Source organism: Silurus meridionalis, chromosome 28 (assembly GCF_014805685.1).
Source record: "Silurus meridionalis isolate SWU-2019-XX chromosome 28, ASM1480568v1, whole genome shotgun sequence".
NCBI classification, from domain to species: domain Eukaryota; kingdom Metazoa; phylum Chordata; class Actinopteri; order Siluriformes; family Siluridae; genus Silurus; species Silurus meridionalis.
The window spans coordinates 12603532-12620538 of record NC_060911.1 but is presented as its reverse complement, the minus strand read 5'-3'; the positions used below and the strand labels follow the sequence as shown (position 1 = coordinate 12620538).

Here is a 17007-nt window from a genome sequence, read left to right as displayed (position 1 = left end):
GTCTTTTCAAATACAGTACTTTCTATCAGGCCTTCTCAGTCCTGGCCCCCGGAATATCATTACCCTGACCATACACCAATATTCTTTACTGACTGTTCATAATAAGAAAAAAAGACAGTAATCCAGTGCGAGTCTGCAGGACTATCAAACAGGCCATTAAACATACACATAATAATGTGGTCATGTGTGTGTAAGATACGAACATCTCTGAGTGCAAGAAAAGCAAAACGGCAAAAACTCATTTGAATTGATGTGAGAGCTTTATTATAGAGGAGACATTTCATTTTACAGATCCCAAACTTACACCATGAATATGAATGGGTTTAAAGGATCCAAGCTTTACATTTTAAAGCATTAAGTCCATTTATTTTTTCCACCAGCAGTTAGTTTTCAATGGTTCACCAGCCTGGGGACAAAAGCGAACATGTGAAGTGATGCAAAGTTGTTTTAACACTTCATGTTTAGGAATGTCCTTATTTACTAAACTAAACTCTGTCGTATTTCGGCAACACAGAACTTTTAAATTATAAATAAAGCATTTATGTCCCTTACTTCACATTTTCTGTTGAGTATGCAGCAAAAAGGAACAAATTTACTAGCGTAATGTCTGGATGAATTCACTAAGGTACCATAGGGGTTGCTGGGGTGCGTCCAAAATTCGGGGATTTTCTGAACTCCTGGGGGGTTCCAATTTTGGACGCATGTAGGACGTTTTGGAGACAAGGTGAGGGAGGCGCGATTGAGATGGTTTGGACATGTGCAGAGGAGGGACATGGGGTATATCAGTAGGAGAATCCTGAGGATGGGGCCACCAGGAAGGAGGAAAAGAGGAAGGCCAGGGAGTTGGTTCATGGATGTGGTGAGGGAAGACATGCAGGTAGTTGGGTTGAAAGAGGCAGATGTAGAGGACAGGGATTATGGAGACGGATGATCCGCTGTGGTGACCCCTAATAGGAGCAGCTGAAAGACGAAGAAGAAGACTGTATTTGATCAACATTCACCTGCACCACACACCATGGAGTTATTTTATCAACCAATCAGCTGGTCAACTGTCCAGGTGCCCAATGGAGCCTTGAATCCTTGTTCTTTGCTGACAGGAGTGGAAGTGATGGACCTCTGCTGTTGTAACCCATTCACCTCAAGGTTTGAAAGACTAGACTTGACCCTGAATAGTTGAAGCTTTAAGGAGCCTGATTCCACAACCAATCTCACAGTCAAATCTTCACAGAGTTGTTATTCAATTAAATTCAATTCAATTCTCCCAATATACAGCCTATTATGATAATGCTGTAAATATAAATGTTAAAATAAATTAGCTTTTAAAGAATATTTTTAACTTACGTGATTTAACCTAATCCCCCCCCACATTTTTGTTTGTTTTTCGAACGCATCAATGCCGCGCTTTACTTAGAGTGAAATGCAAATCCCATCTGCAGTGTGGCTTTTTGGCAGTTATTTTTGTATGTTTATTGATCCAAAATGCATTATCTTCCATATATTTGTGTGCTGTACATCGCGGCCTTAAAACGTTATCAGGAATCGTGTATACATATGTTTTAAAAGCTTTAAAATGATTTTTGTAAAAGGCATCGTCAGTTTCATCGCTTAAACGGCGGTTTTGGTAGCTTTATTAGAAAGTTGTTTCTGATTGTGAAAGAAAATAAACTCTATCTCTATCAGTCGACTACAGTTTGGTTCTTGGTCAGGGACACCCCTACTATAGACATTCTATTAGCTCAGAGAAATTATCAATTCCTCTCTGATCTTTCTCTAAACAACAAATTGTTTCTGCGTGCAGACCCTCCTCGTCTTTTTGTTAACTAATTGTTTCTAAAAAAAAAAAAAAAAAATCCTCAAACCAGCAACCACCATACCATATTCACAAAGATCACCAGATCACCCCCCCCCCATTCTAATGTTTAATATGAACATTACCTAAAGCTCTTAATTACAATGCATTTGCATTTTGATTGCATACATTGTGTTGCTGCCATGTGATATTCTGATTAGATTACTGCAGAAATGAGAATTGCATAGGAGTTTCTAATGTGACCAGCAAGTGGAGTTACCTTTATAGGTTCTATAGATTATTAACACTCTCCCTGTGGTGTCGGAATGTCGCAGTATCAGGGCTCCAGAGCGAAATGCGGTGGTCATGCGTATAAAATTTAATCTGAGAATGTCTAAAAGCCAGTACGTGTTATTTAAGATCTGATTTGCAGCAAGTTGAGTCTGGGAAAGATAAAACCTGAGAGATCTTATTATATCTACTTAGCAAAGAAAGCCACACAGGACAGGAATCGCAGGAATCACACTTCACAGGAATGTTAATTTTAATGATATTAAAGATTCAAGACATACGCCTTCCGTTTAAACATTTTAGCAACACAAAAAACTTGTATCTCAGTCGCTACTTTGATACCCATGTTTGAGAACCCCCCACTACATTCATATTGCAATACAATACAATCCTGCATTTGTAAAATTTATATAGCAACCCAACAATTTGCATCACCAAGCTTTAATTAGAGCATGAACTATAGACGTTTCCATCGAAAAAAAACAAAAACAAATATATATCAGGGCAATGAACTCAGAATCGATTACTTTAGCATAAAACCCTATTTATGTTTGTGGGTTTCTTGTCCTTGACCACTTAAGCAGTGCACATGCATAAAACTTACGACTCCATTGCTGCATTAATGCATCCTATATTTCCACTTAATGCTCTTAGAAAGACTTCGGCCTGCATGAGATACATTAGGAAATACATTTACGGCATTTAGCAGACGCTCTTATTCAAACCGAAGGGAATTACAAATATGTAATTTCTTCAGCTAATCAGTTGATGGTTAAGGGCCTTGCTTAGGGGCCCAGCAGTGGCAGCACCACTGCCACTTTCCCCCAATATAACTAACTCCAGGTCAAATGAGAAGGATTTTGGAGGAAATGTCTATATTTCTGAGTAAAGCATATACAGGTATTCCCCGAGTTTTGATGGTCTGACTTACGATTTTTCGATCTTATGATGAAAATAGCGATGACAAAATTTAAAGTTCACTTGCCCCAGTGACAGAGCGTGTATTTTTCTTTTCTGTTTTTGGTTTTTCAAAGCCCAATTTTAGATTTTGTATAAGTTTACAGTTATGCTACTTACCACTCGTTCCTCCTGGTCTGATAGACGCAACAATAAAAACATAATGGCACGCCGACCAAATGTTAGATCTACGCCCATGATGAATATCCAAAAACGTGTAATAAACTCCAGTTTAGCTCTTAAGCATACATTTTGAAACATGCACTTTTTCGACGAGAATATAATTGTATCTATTTAAGCTGGAAATTTTAAGTCAAATTCAGTAGGACATTAAGATAAAAAGACAATTCTTGGACGAGAATAATGGATATGTCTGATCCGAACTGAACCCCGAAGGCTTTAAGTGGATTTGGCCTGTGTATGATAATTCAAATTACAGTTTAAAGTATGCTAATGTAACCACTTCAGTCCACTGCTCTGCTACATGCATTAAAATGCAATTATAGAAGCCCACAATATTTGAGCAGTGTCAAGAAACAATTTAATGCTACTGCATCCAAAGACATCCTTGACAACTGTGCTTTAACAGTTTGGGGAAGAACCATATATGTCTCAAAAAGTCAGGTATCCAAATACTTAATTATATTTATATATTGGTGTCACCTGGTCATTAGTACGGTATGTGATTTTTGAGCATTGCATTCCACATTTAGTCCCAATTTACTCTTATAATTCCCTCCACTCTTCTGGGAAGATGTTTCACTAAATTTTGGAGTAGATTTATGGATATTTGTTTTCATCAGCCACAAGGGTATTATGAAAGGCAGGTAATGATGTAGGTGAGGAGACCTGGGGTGCAGTCAGCGTTCACACTCATCCCAAAGGTGTTCAGTAGGGTTGAGTTTAGAGCTCTATCGGAGGTCACTCGAGATCTCCTTCTCCAAAGCATGCAAACCAGATCTTTAAGGAGCTTACTTTGTGCACAGGGTAATGCTGGAACAAGTTCAAGTGAAGGCAAAATTGTATTATAGTGCATCTAAATAACGCTATACAATTGAGTGGCTCCAGCTTTATGGTTTCAGTCTATCCAAGAGCAGCTCAAAAGGATTTAGGTATGGTGACTGGGCAGACCATTCAACTGATAAATAACACTCCAACCCACTGCCAGCTCTATACATAATGCTTACAGGGCTTGGACGTACCCTTCGGATTATTGTCTTGTTATATGGTAGGTCGGTTCCAATTAGCCACAGTCCAGACAGACTTGCATGGTGTTGAAGTACAGTATGGAATGGTAGCCATGTTGGTTCAGTATTCCTTTTACCATTTCATGTAGTTATCATGTTCTCAAAATACATACAGAAATTTTAGAGGTGACACGTAACATAGCTAAATGTTATTCCATAAAATGACAGTTTGATAAAAATGAATAGCATTAAATTAAGTTATTGTTATTGATGCACGTGGGGAGCGAATGCTGGTCCGATCCAACAGGCGAGCTCCTGTAGCTCAAACTGCTGAAGAAGTTAATGCTGTTGATGCTCGACAGAACAGGACTGTTTTGGCAGCAAAATGGGGACCAAAACAATATTAGGCAGGTGGTCAAAATGTTATGCCTGATTGGTGTATATAGATATTTATACTGCCTATTCTATAAATAAATTAATTCTGATTGGCGGGAAGGCGTGAGTTCAAACTGTTGAACACACACATAGTTCCGCTAAGGTTTATCACTGTTCTAAATGTATGTACCGCCTCATAACACAACTCTTACCCTAAGAGCATACAGTTAGCTGTGCATACAGAGAAAGATTGGAACCTGAGCTACATGGATGGTATTCAAGTATATAGTAAATATGACAATATTGATAATTAATAAATAAGCCAAAGCACAAACAGTTTTTTTGTTATTTGAGACCTCCAGTCATTTCGATCAAGTCAAGCCCCTCTCCTCATGCCTCTAATCAACGCAGCGTTTCTGTCTAATGAACTGCTGATCACTGGATGTATAATGCCAAGAACTCAGCGGTTTATGAAATGCTCACGAGCAAACCTGGTTGCCAGCAACAAACGTCAGACAGTCACAGCAGTCACATTTTTTAATTCTGTATGATCTTTTTATATTGTTTGTTTTGCTGCCACGAGCTCTGCATTAACTGCATGAACAAACAGGCGTTTCTAATAAAGTGGCCAGTAAGTGTGTACAGTATGTAAGTAATGAATCAGTGAGGTGCACTCTTATAGAACACATGGCCCTGAGACTATTTAGTTTCCAATATGTGTAAACCTTTCCCACAATGATTTGTCACAAGGCATACTTTAATATTTTGCAATGTAATGATATGATAGGCCCTTGAGACAATTAAGTGCCTGTTATCACTTATATTATTCCAGCTCACAGTCATTTTATCAGTTTAAAGTTAAAAATGAAATACAATTACATTTACGGCAATTGGTAGATGCTCTTATTTAGAGCGGCTTATATTTATCTCATTGTTACAACCAAGTAATTGTAAGGGCCTTGCTTAGGGGCCCAGGAGTGGCAGCTTGGTGTGACTGGGATTTGAACTCATGGTCCAAAGTTCAATACGTTAACCACTAAGCTACCAGCTCTCATTGTTATATTGGCCAAAAAAACAGAAAAGACAAAATTCTGAGGAGAAAACTTAGAAAGCACTGACCGTAGCGACTTCCTTTTTTTTTTTTTTTTTTTAATTTGCACAAAAACACACGATTTGCCTTCATTTCAAATCCCTAGGAAAACCGAAATGCACTAAAAAGATCCACGGAAAACCAAGGGTCATTTTATGAGGTAAATATCGATGCTTCTGCTAGAGATGATGTACACAGGCGGTGCAGCTGTAGCTACAGTGAAAGGAAACTTGTCGAATTGTGTTCATTGGGTTTCTTGCTTTATGGCATTCATTCTCGCAGGGTGTGAGATTCCTGTCTGTGATGCAGCTCTCTGTTCTACTGTGTTTGTAATATTGAAGGTTTTTATACACACGTGTCAATGATATTATTATGGTATTAAGAGGTGGATCGATTCAGGTTCGAGACCACTGGAGGTGTAGGTGTGAAATGCACAGCCTGCCACTGGATTACACATTTAGCAATTCCTATTATTTTAATTATGCGATGTGTCCCTCATTAAGAATTTCATATGAATAAATATCTGATATATATAATACGAGCCTCGTAGCTGACACTACGTCAAAGCTGTGTGCGCGTGTTGCGTATACACTCTGAATAAATGTACAACAGGCTTTAAACGATGCATGTAAGATTCTGTATCAAACCAAATACGTGACTAATGTCAAAACAAGTCTGAATAGCAAAAACATGACCACGGTGAGATCAAACTGATGGGTTACAATCGACACTACCATTTTTCCGTTACTCCACTAACGCAAACACCAACGTTTTCTACGATCCCACAATCTCCGTTTCGAAATTTGTCAATGGCTCTAACACAAGCATGGCCAATCTGATCTGATCAGTTTCCATAGCACCCAGTGTATTTAAGTGACTGCTGAAATGCATGAGCTGAGAAGAGCACATGTCCAAGAGCAATGAAAAAAAAAGAAAGGATTGGAGGAAAAATGAAAAACAATCACGTAAGCCCTCCCCGAGAAAGAACAAGAATGACAGAGAGACAGAGAAACAAGCCCCTAATTAAGCGAATCCTTACTTGCAGTCGCCTGTGTTGTTCCCAGCGATGGCACTGGAAGTGTGAAATCCTTTGTGCTTATTAATTTCAATTATTTCAATACAGCCAGTGTAGTTGTATAGAGGCTCAGCTCCCTGAGGAAAGAGAGGAAAGAAGACAGTTTTTTGTTCCTACTAGAAAGCAACAAATTCATGCCTGAGGTGATTTGAACAATAATTCAGCTGCAGTAAGTTCAAGTTTATTTCTATAGCGCTTTTCACAGTGGACATTGTCTCAATGCAGCTTTACAGAACTTAAGAATTAAATGGAATTACATGTGTTTGTCCCCGATGAGCAGCTTGGGGTGACCTGTGGTAAGGGAAAACTCCCTTAGATGGTATGAGGAAGAAACCTTGAAAGGAACTGGACTCAAAAGGGGAACCCGTCTGCAATCCGGGGGAAATGACATCACTTCGTTTTTAATGTTTATGTATGATTAGCAAACGTTCCTACATAAGGCCATAGCTCTTTTTTGTAGGCACTACAATACAGCATTGACTCCCATAACCAGCAATGTCAGGATTCTAGCAAAGTTCTGCTCTGATCCTTAAGACCCTTTACACATGCTGTGTTCGAAGACAGGAGGACACTTAGTCATGTCTGCCTTGAATATTTAAATAAACTCCCACTGCCCTTTGCAATCGCTTCATCTGGCAGATCACCGATTTGCCCACCTACACATCTCATAACGCTACTTGCGAGCTTCAGTTCTGCACCCTGGGTGTGCGAAACATCTGTCTCAAGTATTTCCATAGACTTTTTTTTAGGCAGAAATCTCTTTAAAAAAAAAAAAAAAAAAAAAAAAAGAGGTGATAATTGTTTAACTGTTAAATTGTTAATTTCTTGTTAATAATAAGTTACCAATAGATCAGACACTGAATTACTCCCAGAAGAGTTCTAAAGTCTAAAAGGTTTCTGTCAGAGTCTTGCAGTGATGGATAAAAATGAAACATCAGCACAGATAAAAATATCTGTATTTCTTAAAAAAAAATTGTCAAAATAATGTTGTGATATACACTATATTGCCAAATATTGGGTCACCTGGTCATAAGTATGATATGATTTTTGAGCATTGCATTCCACATTTAGTCCAAATTCACTCTTATGATTCCCTCCAATCTTCTAGGAAGATGTTCCACTAGATTTTAGAGTGTGCTTACGGATATTTGTGTTCATCAGCCACAAGGGTTTTATAAAAGGCAGGTACTGATGTAGGTGAGGAGACCTGGGGTGCAGTCAGCATTCACATTCATCCCAAAGGTGTTCAGTAGGGATGAGATCAGAGCTCTATAGCAGCAAGATCTTCCTTTACAAAGCATGCAAACCAGATCTTCAAGGAGCTCAGTTTGTGCACAGAGGCATTGCCATGCTGGAACAGTTTTGAGTTTCCAAGTATAAGTAAACGTAAAATTATATTGTAGCGCTTCTAAAGACAATTGAGTGCCTCCAGTTTTGTGGCTACAGTTTGGAAAACATTTGTGTACAGTTTTGGTGCCATCCAGAAAAGGTACATTTTGTTCATTCCACATTTAAAGTGATATTAACTGGTTCCATTTCAGGTGACAGTTATTTTATATCTAACGAACAAAGGGGTAGGTCTTACGCTGCCTGTCTTGATTAGGTAACTAGTTGATATCCTCATTAGGGTTTTGGAAGCCCCGCCTTCAGCACGAGTCCCTAGGCAATTACCTGTTCTGCCTATAGCTAGCGCCATGGCCAAAGATATGTGGGACTTACACCTTTCTAATGCCCTGAAGTTAGATTTTTTTTTTTCTGAGATTTCTGTTAACTGCACCTAAAGGTTGCCAGCAAGGAAAAGCTTATATGTGCAAGATGAGGGCCTTGAAGACATGGTTTGGGAAGAGTAAAACAGCTCAAATGGCAAGCCCAAAGCTCTCTTAACCCCATTGAACACCTGTGGAATGGACCAGCACATGAACTTTGCACCAGTCCTCCCTTCCCACCATCGTTTCCCAACCTTATTACGAACAAATCTCACTGATTATGTTTCAATGTTGTGTTTATTTACTTGTACACTCCCGTATACAGTTCTCTCTTTTGCACACTGGTTTACCAGTTGACGCTATTTTGTGTTTTGTGTATTTATCCTACACTGTCTTTTGCTGGCTGTTTGCAATGTCTTGTCTTGCACTGTTCGCATCAGCTCGCACACGACGCACTTATGTGGCGAGGACAACTTACTTTAGTCATGAGCTCTGTGTTCTGTTATGTAGCTTTATGTTGTTTTATGTAGCACCAAGGTTCTGAAGGAAGGTCAAATATCCTGATCCGGTGGTTTCGCTGCCGTCAAATAGGTTCAGGAGCGAATCTGGACTCGAGCGGACTTCTCAACAACTTTCTCAACCGATTTTCTTTCCTTTTTTTTTTTCTTTTTTCCCATCGGCTTCGGCTCATCTCCGATTCCATGCCCTTTCTTGCTTGTTAACACCCACACTTGTTACTTGTTCGAGCCCTGCCTGCTTAGTTCTGAAGAATAATTAGGCTCTGTTCACCCTCCAAGCGTAAATAGCAATCTCCGCTCCAATTTATTTTGTCAGGTTGTTCACCTTATTCGACGTGGCCTATATTTAGCTGTGGTCTGAACTACCTTGTGCATGTACAAGTAACCACCAACAATAAAAATAAAAGTAAAAATTAAAAATTAAAAAATTAAAAAATTATATATATATATATATATATAAAATAATAATAATAATAATAATAAAAAAAAATAAAAAAACATATATATATATATATATATATATATATATATATATATATATATATATATATATATATATATATTTTTATTATTATTTTTTTTAATATATATATATAAAAATACCCTGCATATTGGAGTTCTGAATTGTTGCTTTCGGGTCAAAATTGATTTCTTATGTTGTTGGCTACAATTGTAACTATTTTTAATTTGGGTTTTAAAATTACAGTATGTTTCATGCTACCTGCACCCTACAGCCAGAGCAAGGAATTTGTTTCTATGGTAACTATTAATGACTCCAGTCAACTTGCATAAATCTCATGAGATTCAGCAGTGCAGGGTTGCATTCTACTGTATACAGACAGTGTGAAACTACACTGCCAACACAGACTATCACTCTGTTTTGCCAGCATTCAGTGTTTAGACATCGCCTGGCTGATGTTTGGGATTAATCTTCCTAATTAACATAACCGGACAGTGAGAACCTGCAAGTCGAACTTGAATCTCATCACCTGGAGCTCACAGTCATTGCGGCATATATATGAGCACAGCCTACTGCTGAATAAATGTGTGGGAAGAGGGTTTAATCTGTAATGCATTAACACACACACACACACACACACACATGTACAACAAGCCAATGCAAATGAAGTAACAGGAATAATCGTACCTTTTTTGTAGAGTAATTAAGTGGTAGACCTCCGACAAAAACACGGGCCGTTGTTTGCAAAGCAACTCCTGGCCGGTAATTGTTTGGATTACTTTGAGCACGTCGAAAGCCAGACACGGCGACATCGGCTTCACACGGAGCGAGAGACTGTCTGTAGAGGAAAAAGCACTTTTTAGTGAAATAAAGGACTCGCACAATAGTGAAGAATATGAATGGTGATGATCAGACAGACACGAATGTTAGAACGCGATTCATCTCTTCGCTCGGATAGTAAACACGCTGAATTAACGGCCTGTAAGTTTACTTTGCGGCGAAGATATAACACACTCCTGTTTATTAGAAAGAATTTCTCTCTCTTTTGCCCAAAGAAACAGCAATTATTTTAAAAGCTGTGCAATCTAATTAGCATTCTTACGATTATGTTTGTTTGTTTGTTTTTTTTAAACCTCTTTTTAATATTCTCACCGAAAAACAGTTTGTGGAGAATAGGATCAGCATTGTTTCCATGGATACCAAGGAGAACTGAGTGCTTTAAAAGTAAAGCAGGATACACGATGAATTCCGTATTCGTTATTTTCTATTAGACGTGGCATGTCAAATTTTAGCACAGAGTTAGAACTTGTTTTTATCCTCCACACTCGTTTTGATTCCGCTGTCTTTTATGAGTCAGTGTTCAAAATATAGACGAGCAAATGACATAGGAGGGGGGAGAATAGATTAATTCTATGAGAACAAATCATGGCTTTGTGCTATATAACTATGATGGATTTAAGGTGCCTTTTAATGTTTTTTTTAATAACGCGATCCAATAAAGATATGCGACACTTTAAAACTTGCCAAAAACAATCCAACAATCTTAAAATAGTTAATAATTGAACAAGTTACAGTACATAATTTAGCAAAGCAGAGCAATTCACAGTATTGTATAAACTTTACAGTATATGGAAGGCGGAGCCTAAACTGCTTTTTTTTTTACTATTTTGTCATACAGACATCGTCATTGTAAGATCGAAAGTCAAGTTGAACAATCCTTACTCGGGGAGCATTTGTATATATTTTTGGAACAATTTGGTTCATTCTTCAACATCCGATTTATATTACATTTTTAACTTATATATCCTCTGTATATACACAGAGTGTAACTTTTGCACAGTTGTACATTTAAAAAAATATCATGCCCAGACTCTTTATACAGGGTGCTATATCCTATATCACATTAAAAACAAACACAAGCACAAATATGTTGTTAGCAACTGGCCTAAACCGAGCCCTAAATTCTTTTTTTTTTTTTTTTTCATTTTTATACATTTTTAAGACCCCACGTTTTTTTCTTTTGTAAAACCTTGTTACATATGCATCTGCACTTGTACATTTCTCTATCTATCTATCTATCTATCTATCTATCTATCTATCTATCTATCTATCTATCTATCTATCTATCTATCTATCTATCTATCTATCTATCTATCTATCTAGATGGATTTGAGTGAAAGATCTGCTATACAGCTCTGATCTCAACCTTATGAAACACCTTTGTGATTGATTGGAACACTGACTACACCCCAGGCCTCCTCACCTCACCTACAGCAGTTCCTGACTTTACAAACTGGTTAAATGAATCTCCACAAATCTCATAAACATCTGAAATTTATTATGAAGTTGAAAACAACTTGAGCTGTAATGTACTTGCCTGAAAGATAATGGTCTATGTTTTCCCACACACACAGGAAGACCAGAAAGACGTTTAGAAAAGCAAATATCTCTCATGGTTGGAAATTTGTCAAAGAATTACCACCGCTAAGTAAAAAATCTGTTTTCCTAGCAGAAGAAAGCTTAAGCGTTCATCTAATCCCAAACTCAAGCACCTAGACACAATGACTGGGTTCTATGCAAACAGAGCTTTATGACATCAAACACTAGAATATGGTCATATAAAAACAACCTAATGACCATTGCTGCATATCGAAAAGGATCTCCAAATGGGATAAAGATATTGTTTCTCCAAAAGAAAGAACCTTTAAAACCTTTGTTTGGATGCATTCTAACAAGGTTTCAAGGGCATTTTGAGGAACAATATAATGTCCTCTTCATAGTAGAAGATACATTTTCAATAAATATCTGTCTGCAAGAATCACGTATTTTGCATGGCCATCTCCATCCTGCTGACTCAACCCTGTTTTGTACAGCCAGCTAAAAGGCAAAAAAGACGCAATTCCATCGGGGAAACTCGCACACACTACTCATTGATAGGGATGCCAATAATTTTGGCACATGTAGTTCCCTTATAATTGTTCTTTTGATAATTTCTTTCTATTTTCTTACTTTTGCACTTTCCCCAATCAGAGATCTCCCATATATTTCCCATGTTACGTAAAATGGCCCTCTTTCACAAGGGCACCGTTAATTTCAGAGATGACTGTTTGCTATCTACCAGAGGATGTAGGTGGTGATGTAGTAGGGCTCAAGCACAACGCAAAAAAAGTGTTGCACTCTAATCTGGAGTGGTGTACTTTACCACAACATTTCAACAAGCAATATATCACACATGAGTACGGCAATCTTTTTAACATGATTTCACTTTACATGTTAAGCTTTTTTCAGAACCCAATCGTTGATTTGAAATGCGAAAAAGTAATCTACACAAGAAACTTAAAAAAAATAAAATAAATCTTAAGATTAAAAACAATAATAAAACATTTCTCAGTGCTCCTCAGGTATATCACACTAGCCTGGCATGTTGTATCGTGTAAGCTAAACGTCCCATAAAACCGGATATGTTTAATGAGCCATATCCTAGTTTATGAGGCATGATATTGGTGGTGCATAAGCACTGGTGAGGAATTCAAACATCGAGTAATAAAGAGGTGCGTAGGATGTGAGGAAACTAACTTATTGGAGCCGCAGTCTTTTAAACACTGCACTGAAATTGATGGACTTTTGATTTTCCACCGACTTATTACATTCTACTTCAATGCTTTGCCTCTTATACACAACACTGGCTTCACTTAACCACTTAACCTTGAGTCTCAGTGTTTATTTAATGCCCTTTTACAACCCCAATTAAAAAAATGTTGGGATACTACATAAAATGTAAATACAAACAGAATGCAATGATTTGCAAATCTCATAAATCCACATTCTATTCACAATAAAACTTATATGTTTAAACTGAGAATATATAAATAATTTTAGGAAAAAGAACAAGGTCGTTTTGAATTTGATGGCTACAAATGATTTCATAAAGGGACAGGGCTATGCTTACTGTGTAGCATCACATATACATCTGGGAACTGAGGAGACCAGTTGCTGAAGTTTTGGGAGAAAAACGTTTTCCCATTGTAACTGCTTGACAGTTCTGGGTGTCCTTTGTTGTGTTTTTTGTTTCATGAGGCGAGTCTTCTACTATCAAGTTATAGATTCAGTATGCAGTTAGCATTGTCTTTGGCTTAAATATGCAAGGCCATCCCGGAAAAAAAATCCGTTTTCTGGGTGGAAGCATTTGTGGCTCTAAAACCTGTATATACCATTCAGCATTGACGCAACCTTTCGAAATGTGCAAGTTTCACAGGCACTAATACATTACCAGATGATTAGAGATATGACTTTTTGAACTGAGTGCTAATAACAGGTCAGATAGTCCCTCACCTCTTTAGTCTGAAGGACGTGGTGTTCATTGTTTTCAAAAAGAAACTAAAATTTCGATTCGTCTAAACAGAACAGTTTAACTTGTTTCTGGATCATGTTCGTGCATGCATCTTCTTTGCATGATGGAGATTTAACCTGCATTTGTGGATGGCAAGGCAAAGATGAACCCATGCAATAATTTGCTTCCCAGAATGATGAGATTATTCAAAGGTTTTGCAATTTTATGTTGAACATTATTCTGAAATTGACCCACAATTTGTAGACACAGTCTTTCACAGATTGGTGAAGCCCCGCCCACTATTTATACCCAATCATCTTTTTGACCTGTTGTCAATTAACTTAATTAGTTTCAAAATGTTTCTTAATCTTAATCTTAATCTTTCCAGTCATTTGTTGCACTGTCCCAACTTTACGATGTGTTTCAGCCATCAAATTCAAAATGACCTTATTTTTTTCCTTCAAATTGTACATTTCCTCAGCTTAAACTGAGTTTTATTTTGAACAAAATATGGGTTTATGAGGTTTGCCAATCATTGCATTCTGTATTGCACGTCTCATCAGTTTATTTTTTTGGTCCAATCAAACAATCTTCTTCTCTACAATATGAGTGACCTTCCCTCGGCATCGATGGTACTGTTTAGTTCAAAAGACAGAGTATCCACTTGATATGTCCCTCCCTGACTGTACATCAACAGATTTAATAATGTGTGTTTAAGGGCACTTCACAGAGACCCTCCACTCCAGATCACTGCATTTTGGAAAAAAGTTGCATCTTTACATACAACTTTAGCTCGTCTTTCTCATTAGAAACCTTAGAAAAGCTTGTTTAACTTTCACCTAATAAGACACGTTACATATTTCTTTAAAAGAACTTTATTAACCACATTTATTAGTGTGTAAATATGTAAAAAAGCTTTTTACAAAGAAATTGTTTTTGATATTTGATAAAGACTATGTAAAAAAATTATAATTTAAAAATGATAATTAAATGGTTCAACAAACTTTTCTGCGAATTGTTCCATTATAAGAGTTTATATATAAGAATGATACGTATATATAATATGTATGCTGATACGTATAAAAATTGCTCCTTATTCTATTAATAAATCAAATTTGAACTAATATACTAATATTCACATACAATGTCTTACATGCGTAATATCAATCTGATTTTTAATGCGACGTGAAAAGACATTTCGCTCAACATTGAAATGCGGTCCGCCTCGACATTTCAGCTTCGCGCCATTGTTTCTATTCAATCGATGCATAAAACCAGCGCAATTCGATTCTCACCCTGTGCCGACGGAGTGAAAAATCTAATCAAAGGCGTAGTTTTCATCTTTTTAATTAAGGCTATTGTTCTGTGTGCTTAGTCAGATTGGGTGATGTGAACGTTTGCTTTGGAATCGTGCCTGCGTTTATGCCTGATAGCATGTATGAAGATGGAAGGGGGTGCACATTCGAAATGGAAAAGCTGACTTTTCTATTACAGAGTGGGAAAACACACACACACACTTCTTTCATTCCAAAAACGTGACACACAAGTTGTTCTCATGTACGAAACTCCCATAGGGCACTCCGGGACCGCGTATGAAACATGGCTATAGGACAAACCTAATAAATTGTGTTCTAACAGCTATATCGAATAATGTCTGATAGTGTCAAGGCAGTGACAGGCTATTAACAGAATGCAATAAAACAAAGACAGCCGAGAGCTTTTGCCGTCCCTACTCTGACTCGTTGGCCCTTCCTTTCCATCCTTCCTGCCTTCCTTCCTTCAAGATAAAACACCTTTGAGATTCCCAAAGCTCATTCTGCCCTTCCAATAACAAGGGAAAGAAGATAATTATCTTAGAGCAGATTCCGAGCTTAATATGTGCAGCAGGAGGCTAGCTGCTCGTGGACGCTTCGGGCCCACAAGTCTGTGTCTCATGAAAACCCACTCACTGGAAAAAAAAACGAGTGAGAAGTCAAAAAAAAATTAATAAATAAAAAAAACAAGGTAACAGCATGACTTGCTAAGCCTGTAACTGTGTTCTGCTCGACATTGGCGGCGTGGCACCTTGCCAGAGGGCAGCAGGCCCTGCAAGTCCTTGAGCCTGTCAGTCCCTGTAGACCTCTGTTACATATAAAAAGAATTGTTCCTGGCGGAGTGATATATTAAAAAAGGCCAACGACAGAGGGGACCTTGGCGCTCTAGGGGGGCGGTCCGAAGTGTCGGCTGCTCAGACATGCCCTTAGTGGGACAATTCTTCTGGGATGGATACATGCCTGAAATATTTGCCTTTCTCCCCCCTCCTAACAATTACCAGGTCTTTTTCTTCTCTCTACAGTTTATCTTTGCTTTTAAACGAATAACAGGGAGCAGTGAGGGATTTGGGCAGAAGTGTCGTAGTGAAAATTAATGGCAAAAAAAAAAAGTATATTTTTTAGAGGCACATCCTGTTTTTCCTTACACCTGTAGGATCTGATGGTAAGTTGAAGCAAACTGGTCTAGTGGCAAAAAATACAATACTAATGGCTTACCATGTCCAATTTTTTTTTTCCTTAATATGAATGTAAATGAATGAACACAAGAACATTCTGTTGAGCCTGTAGTGTTTCAAACAGACATGCAGGAAAATATCCAGCATTGTACATTATAGATATAAGAGCATCACCAATCACTTCCATTGCATTGCCAGTGCATGTTCAGCATCAAATTAGTAGAGCTGTGTACAAGATTTGTTACACCAAATTTACAACCGTCAACATTGAGTGTACCCATACTCACCACTATTGCACCAGAAACTCTGTATGTACTCATGTATGGCATTGGGGCAGATGCTCTTAAGACTCTAACTGGAAATATATCCTGAACTCGCTTTAGAAGGTCATGGACGGAAAATAAAAGCCCTCTACAAACCCGTCTGGGCAGCTAAAAGAGTTGGAACCCTGCATTTAAAACAGTCATGATTCTGTAATGCAAATCACTTCATGGGTTTATTAAAACCTTTAGAAATTATTGTCTGTTTACACAGTTTGCTGTCCACAAATGCAAGTTAAATATTCAACATGCAAAGAAGAAGGCATGCGTGAACATAATCCAGAAACGCTGCCATCCTCTCTGGGTGAAAGTTCATTTTAAATGTACTGAAGCAAAATGAAAAACTGTTCTGTCTTCAGGCGAATAAAAATATTTATTTCGTTTTTGGAAACCATGGACACCATGTCTTCCGGACTGAAGA

The 17007-nt window shown here is 37.8% G+C and overlaps 1 protein-coding gene across 9 annotated transcripts in view; it reads right to left on the bottom strand.

The window, feature by feature from the left end:
• eys (eyes shut homolog) overlaps positions 1–17007 on the bottom strand; it is a 400588-nt gene that overhangs the window by 122983 nt on the left and 260598 nt on the right. For all 9 annotated transcript variants that reach the window (XR_006924828.1, XM_046842744.1, XM_046842742.1 and 6 more), the window contains 2 exons: positions 10136–10286; positions 6729–6841 (listed from right to left, as the gene is read on the bottom strand). Coding sequence is in view for 8 of the 9 variants with exons in the window: in XM_046842744.1 (XP_046698700.1) it covers positions 6729–6841; positions 10136–10286 (264 nt within the window). In the remaining variant the exon portion in view is untranslated. The remainder of the gene's footprint in view (positions 1–6728; positions 6842–10135; positions 10287–17007) is intronic.